The following is a 17,746-nucleotide window of genomic DNA, read 5'->3' as shown; positions in this document are numbered from 1 at the left end:
CTTTATTCCTGCTATCTGCTCCCAAAGTCCTGGCAGCAAGTGGGACTGTAAGATCCCGAGAGCAGGAGAGAGCCCCTGATCAAGTTTAATTTCCCCATTTATAGCAGCCATCCGTGCTGTGGATGCCTTTCGTAACGTAACTGCTTTTGGGGTGAAACGTGATCAGTTTATTCTTTGCCCCCATTTCCATGGGAGAGTTGTTGGAGAGCCTCCTCTGAGTCTCTGAATTTCCATCCTCAGGGTGTTTATGGCCCGTTGGTATAATTTGGTTTTGATCTACTGCTGCCATTTGGTTTACATGATTGTTTTCCCTCCCTGATGTAATTAAAGGGGGCAGTCGGATCCCCTCTTGACCGCTTGTTTTGATAGGTTAAACAAGTCAGAGTCTTTGTCTCCTCCTGTTATCCTCTTGTCAGTGAAAGCCTTTTGCCTTTACTCATCAAAAACCTTTTTATTATAAAGGGATTTTTATGCATCTGTGCTTAGCTTTTAAGTGTTCTGCTCTGTATTGGAAAAGCTGTAGGATGGGACTATTGAAGAAGAAAAAAAGAGAATATTTTTGGGGGGGTTTACTTGCTGCACCGAGCTCTCAAACTTTTTGACATTCCTTGGGTGATCGTTTTAGTCTAACAAGACAGGGAGTTGCTGGGCTAAATCTGTCCCAGACAAATCGCTTCTTGTTAATGACTGTGCATAAACTATGGAGATGATAGATTGGAGAATTACCAGCTCATGACTCTAAGGGATCTGTTTCTCCTCTCAGCATTATACAAGATGTCCAAGCAAATAAAACACGATACGGTTTTAAAAAAAAAAAAGTATTTATTTATGTTTTTAGAAATGTAAAAGCTTCTTCCTGTTCGCATGCCTGAACTACAGCTGGTCGCAGGAGAGCGGGTACTTCTGAGCTTTGAAAACTTGCTGTTTCTTGCCAGAACGGTGCCTTTAAAGTAATTCCTTACAATGTGGACTTGTTGGCGCTTCTTCCAGGCTGGTGCCTGCGATCTCTGGTTTGGGAACACATCTGTGCCTGCTGGTGGGAGCACTGCCTGAGACACTTGCATTCCAGCTTCTTTTGCTCCTGTGCTGCTTAATGGTGATGGATATTTCCAATGAGTTTGGAGCAGGAGCAGCAGTGATAAGTGCCGTAGGTTGATCTGGAATTGAAGAATTGGTCTTTAGGTGGTGATGGGAGAAGCAGAGTGGATCCAGGTGCTGCTTGGAGTGAGGAGATGGTACACAGGCACCCGCAGTTCCTGCCATTCCTCTGTGAGGAGTTTTGTTTTAACCCCACATGGGAACTAAAGCAGCATTTGGGCCAGGTTCCCTGTGTTTGAACTCGTCCTCTCTTGGTCGTGGCCTTGTTTCTGTGTGGGAGTGCTGCAGTCTAATTAGATTATATTAGAATGAACAAGTGAATCTTAATAAATGAGCTTATGGGGGCACTGGCAGGTCAGCTCGGTCCCTAAATAAAGGTACTGGGCAGAGTGCAGGCTTGGTGCGGTATCCATCCTTACAGCAAAATTAAACTGAGATCTCCTGGGAATACATGCATTCTGCTGCCTTGCCATCTTGTGGGCCTGGCTGCTCCAGTGTTTTGGTGCAAGAAATGGCAAAACCCGCCCAAATGTGGACACTTTTTAATTGCAGCTTGTTGGGGTGTTGTGAGGGGAAGTCATGGCTGTGGAAACTGTAGTAATCTGAGGTGCTAAAGAATGCAAATCCTTTTTAATGCTTCCCATTTAACTAAAGATTTTTTTTTTGAAGTAAGTCTCTTGGATACTGTAGAAAACAGGGGAGAAGAGAAATGGTTTCTGTTGCACATGAAAACCTCTGGAAGGCTTCTTCTCTGACTTTAACACAAACAAAGAGTACTGTCTCCTCCTCTTGCAGTGCAAAGAAGTAGTTTAGGAGCTTCAAGCCTTGAATTTTGCTGTGCAATGTGGGAGGGACAGGAGCTGTGAGGTCTGTGAGTTAATCAGAAGTAAAATAGTTATTTTTTGCAGCTCTCCTTGTTTTCTGTGGTGCTCTTTGTTGGTGCTTTGTGGTTATCCTGCTTATCAAAACTCACGGCTCTGAATTCCCGTTACTGAAGAGAAGCAGCAGAAGTTCCTTCCCCTTTTTGTCCCAAGAAGACTTATTCAGAAGAGCAGCGTTTTTTCCTTTTCGAAGGAAACCTCATCTTTGCTTGTAAATCACTGCAGGTGCATTATAACTCAAAGTGTCTGAAAATCAGTAATGCGAGCGAGCTACTCATTTTCTTGCGCTAATAATCCCTATTATAAATAATGTTGTCTTCCACTAGCATCAACAGCTCCGTGCTGCTGTCACTGTCGCTCCCCTGCTGCAGGAAACACCTTTAAACCTTTTTATACTGTGAAGTTGAGGAAATAGAGCAAAAACTCCTGGTTTCCTTCAAGTTGTAGATGAATGACTTAACCGAGCATTGGGGAGGGCTTTTTCCGTCTCAGCAGAGGTGCGTTGGTGTTGTCCAACAAAACACGAGCTCCCGTTTTTGGATTGCACGTATGAATTGCATAGCTCACCTTCTCGGCCCGCTTGTCTGGTGTCCAGCTCGTTGAGCATGTGTTGAATGACCCAGGGAAAATAGAGCTTGAGTTCAGAATTACGTGAGTGTCAAAGGCTTTTAAAGCCCAGTATATTTATGCCCATGATTCATGGCACTTCCAAAAACAAGTCAGCGGAGGGGAAGTACCTCGGTCCAGTGTTATCATCTTTCTTTTAGCTGTGTCACCTGCCAGAGCAATGTAAATTCAACCTGTTTTATTTTGGGCTCCTTACTCTTTTGCTTCCAAATCCTACCCCTGTAAGTGTTCCTTGTAGAAGAAATGCTGGCTTAGTTCTGCTTTACACCCTCCCGTATGGACTGCAAATGGTAAGCAGGGTATTTATTTCAGGGATGTGACAAATTTTAGTACATCTCGTCCCTGTCGAGGATGTGAAAAGGTGTCTTTTGTCTGCCTGCAACTGCGCAGGAAGGAAGTTGTTCAGTCCAGGAGATAAGTGTGATGATCTCCTCCCCTGCATGGGGGCAAGCTGCCTGCTTCTCAGCTCGGCTGCATTCGGTTCCTGCCCTGCTTTTGTAGTAGGGCAGAGGGGAAAATTTCCATGGGAAAATGTGAGTGGACTCGTAATCTATTTGCAAGTGCATAGCTGTCAAGGAAGATGATGACTAAGCTATTGCACAAGGCGCAGCACTTCAGGGAGTGTGGCAGGATTGGAGTGAGTTATGACTGACTGATAAGGGAGCCTATGATATCAGTCAGCTGATAATTTTATTACTACTGGTTTAATCTGACCACTGGCTACGACTGCTTTTTTCCTCAGCCTATTTGCTGTTTGGTTTTAAGTTGAAAAGTCCATACTTGGTGAGTAAAAAGGAAAAAAAGAAAAGCCCAATTCATTGGGGGATGTGAACGGTTCTTGAGCCTCTGGTGGGGAGGAGTGCTTAAAGCTGGTGACTTGCATTTAGCTCTCATGGATGTCTCTCAGCTGGGTACATTCCCTCTGCCCTGCACCGCTACCAGGCTCTTGCACAGCGTTGTCCACCTGCCCTGGTGTGGGCAGGATGGAAGGGCACTTACTCTCCCATTTAACAGAAATGCTGGTGAGAGGCCAAGCCTGGTTCCAGAAAGTGATGTTTCTTCCTGCCTCCCAAACTGGTTTGCAAAGCTACTGTGATGGTTAGCACTGCTTTGTCCACTAAGTCATTGCTTGTATTGCATGGGGACATCCTCTCCTGGTTTTCATGTAGGCATTGTCTTTTTCTTGATGCTATGCTGTGCGTTGACCTAAAAACCAGGTCTGTGAAACCAGTTGCAGCATCTCTTCTGCCCATCTCTATTTCAGCTCCAGGTATACCTGAGAGCAGCGCTGTGGCTGCAGCAGATCATACCCAGCGGGTCTTCCACAGGGCACTTCCAAATCTGGGAAATGGTCTGAATTTAGCGGTGCTGTGCCAGGAAGGGCCCTTTCCCCTGGGATTAGGCAGGAGCTTTTCTGCCTCCTTTAACTTGTAGTCCTCTGGGGAGGCTCAGCACCTCCTTCTCATGGACCAGACAGCATCTGCAGTTCTTGATGGGGTGCGGTGCTAGGAAGCTGGCAGAAAAATGGAGTTTACAGGTGAACGTTGTATCCCGTGTCACACCTCCTAACCTTTGCCTGTGTAAATACCCTGGCAGCATGTGTGGCTTCAGCTCTGATGGACTGTTAAAGGACTGCGCTGTTTTTTTCTCTTTACTCTGCCTTGTTTTGTATTTACACCGATGGTGGTGGAGATCCATCAAAGCTTCCCTTCTCCAGGTTCAAACTCTGACCAAGGAGGAGCTTTTGCCCTCATGTTTGCTGAGAAGATGTCCTGGCCAGGCCTGTCCTGGTGTGGACAATGAGAAGGATTTTCCAGAAGAGAGCCAGAGGTAGCAACTCAAAACACTGGAAACCACCAGGATGCAGGGAGGATTTGTGGAGGTCACTTTAGGATTTTACTGGGTACCCTGGGCTTTCCCACAGCGTTCCCGTGGTACTGACAGTTCTCCCTTGTTACCTTCACCTAAGGTCACTTCCATATCTACAGCCTGCGCTACGCTGCTGCTAGGATTGGGTTGCGTGCTAAATTTAGTAAACCTCTTTACAGCTTAGTGTGTGCGCCTGTATGTGAAAACGGCTTTTTTCTTTTTTTTAAGTAGCTTTTAATGGGTTAGCGCCTAGTTCAAGATGCACGACAAAGCCAGGCTTTCTCTGCGTCGGGGGCAGTCCACCAGGCCAGTTGTGAGAGGAAAAATACACTTCTCTGCCTCGATGTACTTCAACATGTGGATTTGGTGAGGTGCGGGGTACTTTGGAGGGGGGGTAATAAATAACCCCTAATAAAGGGGTTAAGTTTCAGAAGTTTTAAAGGCTTGTGAAAATTCTTGGTCAGATATTTCCTGCCTTTTCAACACCCTACCCTTGATCTCCCAGTTTCTACTTTTTTTCCATGCTGTTTGTGCACCAGAAGAAGAATTTCTTGGCTTTGCTACTGGTGTACTTATTTCTAGGTAGATTTCTAAACCCCTGCTCCCCATTACAGGCTTACTGGAGCGATAGTTCGAGGTGTAACCAAAGTTGGAGGCAAGTAACTTTAGATCTGTGTGGCCGCAGTGAAGTTTGTTCAGTGCTTGCGTGCCAAAGGAGGAGCAGATTGTGGGACAGCAAAGCAAGGGGAGTGAGAACCCAGAGAACTGAGAGAGAAATGACTCAATTACTCAGCGTTTCTGTTGCTGAGCATTTTTAGGTCTTTTTAACAACTTGGCATGTTGTCGAGTTCGCATCGATATGGGGCTGATCAGTGAAGCTGAGTGTGTTGAGGTGGGTGTGTTTGTATGAGGCTGTTTTTGGGGGAGAGCTCTAGGATGTTGGGTTACTGACTTGAACTCGGAATTCTGAAAATGGTGAAATGTGTATTTGAAGTCCCTTTAGGATGCTCTTACAAGCTTGGTCTGTCTGCTCACGAGTGGAGGAAATGAGGAAAACCCTCAGGGGTGCATTTAGAACACATCTCTTGGGGGGTTCTTGTGTGTTGTCATCATGCTCCCCAACATTGCGCTGCATTTGGGGTTGTGCAGTGAACTGGATGGTGGAACTGGGACCAGTTTGGCTAAGCAGTGTTGCAGTGGCTGCTGCTCCGAGAAGCATCAGCAAACCTCAGCATTGCTCGCCTGAGGAATCGAGAGCCACATGAGGAGGGTGGTAAAAGAAAGCTCCTTCAAAGCATGACGCAGCTGTAATTCAGTGTGTTAAGCTGCTCTGTGGAGGAGCTGGTGCCTTTTCCCTGGTGCTGGAGGGGAGCTTAGTCTCCTACTCAGGTTCTTTAAAACAAGATGTCAATATTGCTGCAATACTGCACTGGTTCTTGAGGACGTGTGACCTTCTTAAGCTGCCTACCCAGATCCCAAAGCATCTGTGCACTGAGATGACACTGTGTATCACTTCTTTGTGTGAGTACCTTCAGCAGACTGTTAAATGAAGCAAGGAGGGATTAACGAGGTGAAAATAAACCTTACGGAGAACACGATGCGGTGCTGCTTTAGGAGCACACATCCTCAGTGTGCAGGTGGGAAGGATGGCATCTCGGTGGAGCTATAGGCAGTGAGGTCCCTGTCGTGGTCCAGGAGGTGTTTGGGGTGGAGGATAAGGTGAGCTCTTGGTGCCGCCCCCAGTAAATGGGCTACGTGCAGGGTCTCAAAGCAGAATGGAGAGGGACTTTAACACTTCACCTGTTTCAGTAGGGAAATGACTGCAGTTCAGCAGCAACTCCTTAAACTTCATGTTGTGCTTTTAAATTGAGTTACAAGTTCCAGCTCATAATGCAGTTTATGCTTCAGAATACACTGGGGCAACTTGTACGGTGCCAGTGCTTTAGGGATTGCTTTTAAAGCCTCTTTTGTTCCTTAGCCATTTTGAAACTTTTATTTCTAAGACTATTAACAGCACCATGTTCTACAGCATAAGGGATCTAGCTTGGATATGGAAGTGCTATCTTTATGCCTGTATGATAACATACTTGAGGATAAACGTTGAAGGACAGCTTTGCTATGGAGCAGTCAAACTAACTCAGATCTGTGGAAGTCTTGGTGATTGGAGTCTGCTCGGCCTTTGGCTGGTGTAAACTTGTGCTGGAGCAGAAAGTCAAAATATCGGTGTTGTAGGAAGCCCATCGTCATCAGAAGCTTCTGTGGTCCAGATTCAGTCCCGAATGTGCCTCTGCACCATCCGTGCTCTATACAGAGGCTACAGATTCACCATGACAGCATTGATTGGATTGAGGATTGAGAACGTTTTTCTGACTTGCAATCAAAATCCATTCGTGGCCATTTCCTGCCATTTATTCCTCTGCCAGCATTGTCCTCTGCTCGAACCCTGCCCTGCAAGGTGGGAGCTGGAGGAAGCCGAGCTGCTGGGCATGGTCCCCGTTCGCTTGGGTGTAGTTCAGAGCAGCAGAGCTGTGCGTGCACAGGGGAAGCAAATAATGCCTGTGCAAGCCTGGTGGTTCGGATTTTCCGATGTTTTGGTGTCTTTCTGAACCGTGATTTTTAGGCATACAGGTTAAAAGCAAAAAGCAGACTCACTGCTGCATTGCTTACCCAGTTGTGCAGGCTGAAGGGAGGCGGTTCCAGCTTGGGGAGGCTCGTAGTATGGATACTTCCCAAGTCCTCGTTTGGTGGCTGTGCTGTACATGTTGATGATAACTCTATTTTTACGATGCCTCTGTTAACTTAGGGGAACTTTGACTTCCGTATGTTGAGTCTGCATTCCTCCTGTCGTTCAGCCTGAACCGAAGATGCCCTTTTAAAATCTTGGGATTGAGAACTAACTGCGTATTGCTGGGTTTGAAACTCCTGGCATATCTGAAAATTTCTTACCACTCTGTGAACTTTGACTGTTTAACTGGTGGATGCTTTTTTTCGGCTTTTTTCAGTGTACTGTATGTGGTGAGAAGGGAGAAAAATCTTGCCTGTTGATTTTTCTCTCCCTTTGCAGATGCCGAATTATCAAGATGCAGCCTAATAATGAGGTGTAGCAGTCTTGTTTCGAATGCTGCTTTCTGATGCTCTAATTTAGCTGGGTCTGTGCTGCATTTACAGTAATCTTGATGCTGCAATCACAGTTTCTTTCCCTTTAGAGAAGTGAAATCACTCAACTGCTTAGACATAATGTATGCAGTAAATAGTATCTTAAAGCTTTAGGTAGTTGGAAAAAACCACATGAAAGCATCTAGCTTGATAAGATTCATAATCACTTAAGGCTTTTGCTTTCCTTCTGAGTTAAGAAGTCTTCTTTAACTTGCCCTTTGGTTTCCAAGGCAGCTCAATCTCATTTTTCTCTAGGAACTCAAATGGAGGAGAGCATCCCTCTGCTGTTGGCTTCTCCTTTTGTCCATTGCCGTTCAACAGGACGATCATTGAGTCACCGAGAGGTTAACGAAGCACTTTTTATTTTTATTTGTTTTGTCAGTGGTCCAATCTCTTTGTATAGCTGCGTGGAACAGCAGACTGCACAGAAATAATGGGAAAATCTTGTTGGTGGAATGACCGGGGTTGTCATGTTGCAATACCACGGTAAAGACCTGCTTAAGCTTCAGGCTTCTGGCTGCGCACAGGGTGGCTGATTATAAATCCCTCTGCACGAACATTAAATATTAATTTCTCTCTCTCTTTTTCGCTTAGCAGTGTTGGAGCTAAGGCGATCTGAACGATTGCAGTCGGTACAGCAGTAGCTTCCCATGTAGTATTCAAAATGGTTTTGTTACCGTGAGTCTTTTGGGGTTTGGCATTAGAAAAAGGGTGAATTGTAGCCCTTAATTATGAAGTGCAGGAACAATTGCAGCCGGACGGACAGAGGCAGCGGTCCAGCTCCTCTCTCGCCGAGCGAGCAATGCTTTTGTGCTGTGCCATCCTGCTGCACAAATGACCATAGCTAGATTGATTGGGTTTGATCCCTTTTAGGAAGGGGTTTGAAAGCTCTCATTTTGGGTTTATCACAGCAGTCCTTCAGGCTTCTGCCCTGTTGCTCTGAGCAAATCTGTTACCGTGGCTGCCCCAAAGGGCTTCCTGTGGAGGCAGCTGGGGTTAAAAACCAGCTGTTAAATCCAGCTGTACTGGGACAGCGGTGCCTTGGCTTGTGGAGGTGCAGTGGCAAAGTGTGAGAGAAGACTTAAGGGTGCGGTGTTTTGCTGGCAGCCTGGCCCCTTTGCATGGGCAGGCGATGGAGAGCAGTGCCTTCTCCTGTTGGGAAGGTTAAAAATACCCGCTCCGATTTTCCCTTTCCACATAACCAAAACCTGTTAATGCGCTGCTGCTTTGATTAGTCACTTCCTCTTCCCTTGCTCCTTTCGCAACAGGGCAAAGGACTGTGGGTGCATACTCCGGTGAGATCTTGTACAGTTAAGAAGTCTGAAGCTGAATGGATTCTTCTGGGTTAATACCTATATTTATTGGCAGAAGACTTTAGTTCTCCTGTTTTAAAATACACATTTAAAATTAAGTCTGTGTAAAGTCACTGTTCCGTGAGACCTCGTTCAATGTGGGCAGTAACCTGGTGACAGCAGGTGTGTGACGCGTTGGGCTGTGCATGGCTGTGTGTGGCTCAGTTGTGGGATAGTTTTGGCAGCCTCTCTGCCCTTGGGGTGTGGGGGTACAAAGGTGAATAAAGTCACCTATATGGACTTGCTCAAACATTGCTCTGAGTGCTTTCTGACCCTTCAAGACTGGATATTTTTTGCTTTCCGTTGCTGATTTGGTGAGAAATTTGGGGAGAAGCTGTAGCACTGAGCTGTCTGGAGACCCACAGAATGAGCGGTAGGTTGAAAACTTCTGTGGCTGGAGAAGCTCAAGTGAGAAGGCTAAAATGTTGTCTGACTGATATGGTTAAGGGCAAAATGAGTAGGAATTTGGAGACTCGAGCACTAAATGAAGACAGACCTCTTTGTAGGTATGTGCGAACTTCAGAAATGTGTCCCCTAACGGAAATGTGATCCTCGTTGGCAGTCTTTTGTGGTTTTCTTGTCATTTTGGTGCTGAGGACTTTTGCTCTGCCCTGGATTTGGAGTGGAGGACAGTTTGTGCCTCCTGCCAGGCAGCCTGAGAAAAACGGTGTTGGTGGGGCTGTGTGAGGTGCACAGGGAGGTAATCACCCCTATTAGGACACACAGGCAGGTGATGCGCTGTGGTCTTTCCCTTCGCTATTTGCAGTTCTTGTGTTTAAAAACTTGGGTTGGTTTTTTTAAACTGATTTTTCTTTTCTACATGAGCATTAGCCTCCCAGTGCTCAGATGCCATTCATGCTTTCACAGCAACCTGCTAAAGGAAAGGGGAAAAAAAACCCTGGATGAAGGCCTTTTCTTTTGTTTCTGCCTACTCTTGTTTTACACTTATTTTTTAAAACATAAACAAGAATACATAATACAGGAATGTATATTTAGATAGTTGTATTTACTGTATACAGTGGGAAAGGAAGAAAGGTTTCATTCCAGCTGTTTTTCCCTTTGCAGATTGCTGTGAAAGTATGAGAGGAATTTGAGCACTGAGAAGCTACTGCTCGTACCTGCTTTCCTCTGTCCTGTACTTGCAGAGACTGAATTGGATGTAAGGAGATGAAAGGGCTGCCAGAAGCCTCACATTTCTCAAGAGATCAAATTTTTTTACTTGGAATTCGAGGCTCTTCTTCATTTGTGACAGTGAGATTCAGCTGTGTAGTTGCTCTGAGTGTCGCAGAGCTTGTTTTAATCAAGTTACAGTAATAGAGCCCAGCAAGGGTAGGTGCAGAAGTCTCAGAATAAATACATTTATGCTGGGGTTGTATCTGCCCCTGGCTTCGGGGGACGATGGTAGCTGTTCTCTGAGGCTTTCTATGGATCTGAGGTGAAGATTGTTCTGTGAATACGTATTTATTCATTAGACCACAAATGTCAAGAAGCCTTTGTTGAGGTGCGTATTGGCTCTAAACTGTAAATGGCTTTTGTGTGCGGTAAACCCAGGCTGCTGTGGCATCAGCTTGGATTGTACAAACCTCTGTTAACTTTCCAGACAGCTCATCAGAATAACAGCAGGCACGGCCTGATTCTTCCCTCCTGCCCAGGTGCTGGGCTCTTAACACATTTCGGGTGTGGTTGTGTGTGTTTAATGGTTCTGTGCCTGGCCTAAATCCATACCTGGCTCCTGCTGCTGGGCGGGTTTGTGTCACAGGAGACCTCTTGATACTCAAAACCTCAGCTTTGGCCATTAATCTGCTAGCTTTGTCTCTTATTTTTAGTATGTAATCCTGCATTCATGTGGCCTTGGCCAAAACCCAAGTTCTAGCATTGCCTGCAAAGCCAGAACTAAGGAGTTCATTGATGCTGGGTTTATTGTCATGTGTTACACCTTGAGAAAACCTGAGACTGCTAGAAGTGTAAACTGAATTATTTTGTAGAAAGCGGCCAAAATGTGTTGTGGCCCTGCTGGCTGGGGTTGTTGGCTCTACCTGACAGTTCTGGAGAAGATGCGAGACTTGATGTTGCCCGTGCGAGTGAGTGACCTTGGCTGCTATCGCTGCCCGCTTGGGGTGTGAACAAAAGCGCACGCTGAGATAAATCAGTGACTGCATTGAACCTTTAGTTTAGATTTTGCTGCCTTTGTGAGAGTCTGTGAGAAAATGCAGCGAGAGGATTTTTCCTTTGTATTTTGAGACCTATCATTTCCCAGTTGTGTGCGCACGGAAGTGAGCGGGGATTGAAGAGCCAATGTCAGATCTGGTCTGCACTCGCAAGGAGAGCAGGGAATGGGAAATGCTTACCCAAAGGACCATGAGCTTGCTGCTTGGGTGCTTAAATGCCTCTCGAGTCGTTCACAGTGATGTGGGCAGAGCGTGTCTACACAGGCATGTGAAGGAAGGAGCCGGGGAAGCCTCAGGGACTCAATGGAAGTAGCTATGGGAAGGTGCAGACTTGCTGAGTAATGCCCAGAGTCCTCCTGGGGCCAGTCCTCCCCCAGCCCTCTCCTACAGGAGGAAAGAAACCTTTGATCCTTTGGAGGTAGTGTAAAGATAACTCATTATCACCTTTGTAGATAATAGATGTGTGTGGTAGCAGGGATTTTTAAGGGAAAACTTGCAGCTTCTGGGATCCAGTGCAGCTGAGGACACTTTCCTCTGGCCTTGATGGATGTCAGCTTTTATCCTAAATAACTCGCAGATACTGCAAGAAACAGCTTTGGTTTCCTAAGACTTTTCAGTTTTGAAGAATATTGGTGTCTTTGTGCTTTTGGGAAGCCCCCGTGGGGTGCTGGTGTGATGGGGTCAGTGCATTTTTGGGGTATTTGGGCAAGCTGCGGGGCAGGGGAGCAGCATGTGGTTTTCCACCTTGTTCCTCGCTCCGTGCCAACAACTGCTGTGTGTGTGTGCTGTTATCCCCGGATAAATGCGAGGTTGCTCGTCCCACTTTCACTGATGCTAATTCCAGTTCTGGGGTTTATCCTGCAGCCCAGGTGGTTTCAGGACGTCAGCGGCTGCACGGTGGATCCCTGCCCTGCCTCGGCTTGTGGGAGCTTGCCCGGACGGCCGGGCCTTGCAGGAGGTACCTGGGTGCTCACCGCTGCCGGCGCTTGGACAAGAGCAAGGTCGTGGAGCCGTGTTGTGCTCCAGGCTTGCTCTCAGCACTTTGTCAGGTGTTGGCTCTAAAGCTGTGTGGTAAAAACAACCTAAAAGTGAAGGCTTTTGTTGAAGCAAAGCTGCTCTTTGGAATTTAATAAATCGCGTGTCTGTGTTAACTAACATCAAGCAACTGAGAGCAGACAGGGCCCAACAGATGGTACAAACAGCGGCATGTTTGGAATGGAAAATATTTACCTAGAGGGTATTTGAAGCACTGAGATTGTGCTCTGCAAATGGCTTAATTGTATCAGCGTAATCAAGTGAAGAAGAGCGAGATTTATTGACAGGCTGCCTTCTCTTGCTGATAGCACTTTGTAGGGGGTGTCAAGCACTGCTCAACTTGGCTTGAACAGGGCTCCTTCCCGGAGAAGAGGAACTTTAATATGTGAATGGCTCACTCTGTAATTTCGAGTGTCTACAGCTTTCTTCTGCTGCTGCATAAATCATGCTGTCAGGGCAAGTATTTAAATGAAAAAAAAAACTTCAACTGCTGTTTATTATGCTTCCACCCCCAGTCTTAGTTTTGAGAGGACTTCTGTAAACAAAACATGGAAGTATGGATCTAAAAGTAGAGTTTAAAAAAGAATAGGAAAAAAAGTAGGTTAAATTTTGCCATCCAGGTCAAAACTGGGTCTTTTTAGACCTGGTTTTATAGGTGGTGGATGCTTCGTGTGTGTGTACAGTTTGAAGTGACCTGTGAGAAGATTGTGTGTGATCTTACTGGGAGCCGTGCCTTCTTCCTTACATAGGTATTAGGTAAGATTTATTCATAATATATATACGTATTTATACCTATTTTCCTGTCTTGAGCAGTGTTCTTGAGCCGGCTCCTCACTGGTGTTCAGCGGGCGGTGTGATTCTGGGTATGGGTAACCCTTGAATGGGAAGGCTGAGGAGGACACCGAGTTGTTGCAAGGGCTCCCATCATTCCCAGCATGGCTCACCTGCTGAAATGAGCCAGGTGTTAATGAACTGGGAGCAAATTCGATGGACTGAAATCCCTGCCTGCTCTGACAGCTCAGCTTTTGCTCTCTGCCTCTTAACGTCACCTCGCAGCAGCTCTGCTGTCTTTTGTGTCTTGTCTTGGGGCGTGAAGAGCACATCTTGTTTTTTCAGTGACATATAGGGCTGCTCAAAACAAAACTAAACCAACCGAAGTTCTAACTGCATTTTTTTTTTTCCTTATACTTTAGCGACGCTGCTATTAAACGAATTACCTTCAGGTTTTTCTGCCAGCCTTCCTTTTTAGAGCTTGAGCCCAGCGGTGCATTAGGCAGTTAAAACACATGAACAGAGTCGCAGAGAGCTGGTTGCTCCTGCTTTATGGATGAGGAATGGGCATGGAGTGGCTGAACGTCTTGTCTAATATTATATTTTCCCTGTGGCAGATCTGGGTTTAGTTACCTTGAGCAGCCCAAGTTGCTGGGCATCCTCTCCCAGAAAGCTCTGGGGGGAAGACGTGGTGTTAACTGTGTGCAGATTAAGGGGAAAAAGAAAAACATTGTTAGCTATTTGAGGGATTTATTGAATACGGATACTCCTGTGAGACTTCTTGCTGTTTTCCTAGCGACTGTTGAATGTGAGGGCTTGCTTTTAGTCTGCTTACCAGCTTGAGAAAATCCCAGGGAAAATACCCCAATTAAAGGAGCTGTTGGCGTAGCCAAATCATATGTGGTATCTCTTAAACTGCTTAGTATTTAAAAAAAAAATCACCTCGGTACCTATATTTTCCCCTTTTAAAGTTAGTCTTTCAAAGAGGCACAAATCCCCAGAGCTTATGTGCATCTTGGGACCCAAGCGTTTAGAGAAGCCGTGCTTCTGGCATGCTGGGGCTAAGCTGCGAGTGACTCATTAGCCAGATGGAGCTATAATTTATTTCTGTCTTCTCAAGTAAGCTAATCCCCTGGACCTAAACTGAACGAATATCCTGCGAAATGTGGTGTCTGCGCACAGTGAAACTCAAGATTTAAATGCCAAAGCAAAGGGTGTGTTACAAAATCCAGGGCAGAGGAACTAGCAGAGGAAGTCAGGTGCAAACAGTAATCCAGCGCTGGAGTTCAGAAATCGTTATTTTCTGTGGCACGGGCTCTGTTTAAGGGAACAACAGTGCAATTCTTTTGTTAAATGCAGGATGGGAAGAGCGAGCGAGGCTGCGCGCAGCCTGGGACAGATGCGGTTTGTTCCCCTCTTTCAGAGCGACTGAAGGGATGTTGTGAGTTCGTGAATTTATGAAGGAGACGGGAGCGTGTCTGCAAGTGGGGAGCCTGGCACGGGTGCTGGGCGGCCAGGCTCTGAGAAACGTGTGCTAAATATCAGGTTAAATATCAAATACAGATGAGAGGTGAGGATTTCACCAAATACTTTGAAATGTAGAGTTAGCTGAAGTCGCGTTCCTCCTGTTGGCAGTAGGGAGGGGATGTGTACGTGCAATTTCTGCCTGGTGTGAGTGATAAAAGTCCCCTTGCAGCACTTCTAAGGGGGACAAGCAATATGTTTATGATGAAGGATGTCATCTTGTCATTTTGCTTACAAACCAGCAGCAATGGTATCCTTCTAGAAGTGATTTTTTTAAATGCACTCGGTTGTGCTGGGCTGAGACTGGAAATCAGTGTGTTTCTGTCAGAGCAGAGCTGCTCTTTGCCGTTCTGGGTGTGCTTGATCAATTCTGAGGCCTCATCCTGAGGCTTTTACTACTTTTTTCCCCTTTTTGAACCCTGTTTCCATGCGAAAAGCTGGATTTGTATATGTGAAATTCACCAGAGGACTTTGGAGCTCACAACTGCGAGGCTCTGATGAGTGTTTGGGGTGGAAACACTTGTTTAGCTCACGCTCCACTTGAATGCGACGGGCGAGAGGAGGACAGGAGCAGCATTGGAGCTCTGCGAGGCTCTGAACATTTATGGCCATACCGCCCTGAGCAGCCCCAGTCTCTGATCTTGGAAGCTAAGCAGGGTTGGACCCGGTTGGTACTTGGATGGGAGAGCGCCTGGGAATACCGGGCGCTGTAGGCTTGATGGTTGGATTTCATGAACTTAGGGGTCTCTTCCAACCTTCATATGAAATTCATTGCAGCGCTGATGATCTGGTATAGGGTGCAAATGATGCTGTTGCAGGAGTTGAGCTAAGGGCAGGGAGGGGAGAGCAGGGCAGTGGACGGAGGCTTGGGCAGAGCTCATGGTGCTCGGCCAGCTCTGAGATCAGAGCTCATCTTGTCCAGTGCATATTCCCTGCTTGGACTAGCTGTTACAATTATGGCCGAGACAGACTTTCAAGATCTGCTTCCTTCAAGAGATGACTAATATTAGATCTTTTAGTGCAGGAAGCTGGTTTTATCAAGTAGCTGTTACTAATCGTTTTGAAAGCTCCAGCTTAGTTTTGAGCATCTGTGCTTTTTCTCCCCGAAAGACAAGCTATTCCTCCCATCCCTCTCAGCCTTTCTGAAGCTTTCTGTGCTCGATGTAATTTTAGACTCGAGCCTTTTCAGTGAGCTGTGTGCACGCAGAAAATAAATACAAACTGGGAGGAGACCTAACGTTAAGACAACTGATGAATAATTAGTGTATTGAAATGTTAGTCTTCTATTTGGATAACTTAACAGCCAAATTAGAGTTCCCATTCCTGGCTTTCTGTGCTGTTCAATGCACTGTACAAATATATTATCACAGTAACTCCTCTCTGTGCAGAAACCACTTGATAGAAAAACTCTTCCCTCTCGATCTAGAGCCAGGCTCCAAACCATGCCCTGGCCCATGTGGCTGGATGGCAAAGCAGTTCATGGTAGCAGCTTTCCAGCACAGCCAGGAGTTGAGGTAAAACAACCTGACATGTAGGGCTGTCAGGTATTTAAAAAGTGATATCCTGTGTACCCAGAAGCAAGGAGAACCTGTCCTCTCCCTGCACCATGCAGCTTCTACAGGGACTTTATTCCCTGCGCCCTCAGTAGGCACATCTACCTGTATATTTTTCTTTTCCCTAAGCGGCAGTGGGAATACTCCAAGCAATATTTCTTTCAGGGATGGGGCAGTTCCCCCTGCATTTCTGGAGTCATCTCACTTATGTCTAAGTCCATGTGAAGCTCTCATCTCAGCTTGGTGGTGGGGAAGCAGAGGCGCAGACTGATGTGTGCCAGTGCCTGCAGTCACAAGCGGTACAAGATTCCTCAAGTGTTTCTGGGGACCTTGTCTTGTGTTGGCAGTACTTCTGCATGGGGCATCAGTGGGGTTTTCTGAGAATTCTCTTGGAGTCCTCTGGTTTGTTGGTGCCCTGGAAGGTCTGTGCTGTTACATGTGCAACATAAGTAACATCTTTCTGTTTTCCTAGAAATGTGTGGAGTTTTCCTGAGTCTAAAGCTGGGTTTTAGACACTGATTCTTTGACTAGGATTTAGGGCTCTTACCCTTCTTGCCCTCATTCAACTTCTGAAGCCATCATAAATCTGGGAAGAAAAGGAAGTTGGAATTTAACTCCCATTGCCAAGATAAAAATCTTGATTCATTATGTTTGATCTATAGGGAGGATTGGGGGGGTGGAAACAGCCCCCCAGACAAAAGCAAAGCAACCACAAAAACCCCCTGTTGCTTTGCACGTACTGGTCCTTGTTTCACAGCCTCTGAAAGTGCCATCTCGCGTACTTCTGACATCAAAAGCTTTAACTTTATGAAACTCACTTGAAGGGAAAATGAAGTAGGTGAGGAAAGGTAAGGGAAGAGGAGAGCTGCTGGCTTCCAGGATCAGCAGTCCTGCAGACTGTGGTTCCTGCTATGCAGGGTAACAACTCTGAAGCAAATGGTAAATGATTCCAGAAGTTGCTTTACTTTTATTAAAGGTTATTTTAAGACTTTTCTAAATCAATGACAAAGCTGCTTTTATTCTCTTAATTGGTGGGGGAAATACTGTTAAGGAAAAGCTGTTCAAAACCTAATTGTTTTTCTCTTTTTCCCTATAGGTTTTTTAAAAATATAGCTACGAGAAAGCACAATGGAGTTCTACGAGTCCACCTACTTCATCGTCCTCATTCCTTGCGTGGTCATTACGGTCATCTTCCTCTTCTTCTGGCTTTTCATGAAAGAAACCTTATATGACGAAGTCCTTGCGAAACAGAAAAGGGACCTAAAGTTTCCGCCTACCAAGACTGATAAAAAGAGAACAGAGAAGAAGAAGAACAAGAAGAAAGAAGCTCAGAATGGGAACATCCACGAGTCTGACTCTGAAAGTACTCCTCGGGACTTTAAGCTCTCCGATGCGCTGAGTACAGATGAAGAGCACATCGCTCCCGTTCCCCTGAGCGTGACTGAAGCATCAGCTGGCGTTAGAGAGCGGAAGAAGAAGAAACATAAGCCCGTCCAGGATGACCATGTTTCTAAGGAGTCGGAGGGATCCAAGTCTTCAGGCAAGAAAGTAGAACCAGTCCCTGTTACAAAACAGCCCAGTCCACCACCTGAATCAGCAGCATCTAAGAAGAAGCCTGGGCAGAAGAAGCAGAAAAATGGAATGGGTATCTGCTGTTGCATATGCTTCTTGCACAGAACGCCAAAACTGTGTTCTGCTTTTTGCAAGGCCAC

General features: G+C 46.1%; 1 protein-coding gene across 1 annotated transcript in view; it reads left to right on the top strand.

Moving 5' to 3' along the window:
• Nucleotides 1-17,162: 17,162 nt before the first annotated feature.
• The window catches only part of KTN1 (kinectin 1 (kinesin receptor)), a gene marked incomplete at its 3' end in the record, with an annotated part of 46,142 nt that continues 45,558 nt past the window's right edge, over nucleotides 17,163-17,746 (top strand). The window contains exon 1 of the mRNA XM_010183542.1: nucleotides 17,163-17,679. Within this exon, the coding sequence (XP_010181844.1) occupies nucleotides 17,163-17,679 (517 nt within the window). The remainder of the gene's footprint in view (nucleotides 17,680-17,746) is intronic.

Source organism: Mesitornis unicolor, unplaced genomic scaffold, assembly GCF_000695765.1.
Source record: "Mesitornis unicolor isolate BGI_N332 unplaced genomic scaffold, ASM69576v1 scaffold384, whole genome shotgun sequence".
In the NCBI taxonomy this organism is placed as follows: Eukaryota; Metazoa; Chordata; class Aves; order Mesitornithiformes; family Mesitornithidae; genus Mesitornis; species Mesitornis unicolor.
The sequence above is the reverse complement of the archived record's forward strand: the minus strand, read 5'-3'. Positions and strand labels throughout refer to the sequence as shown.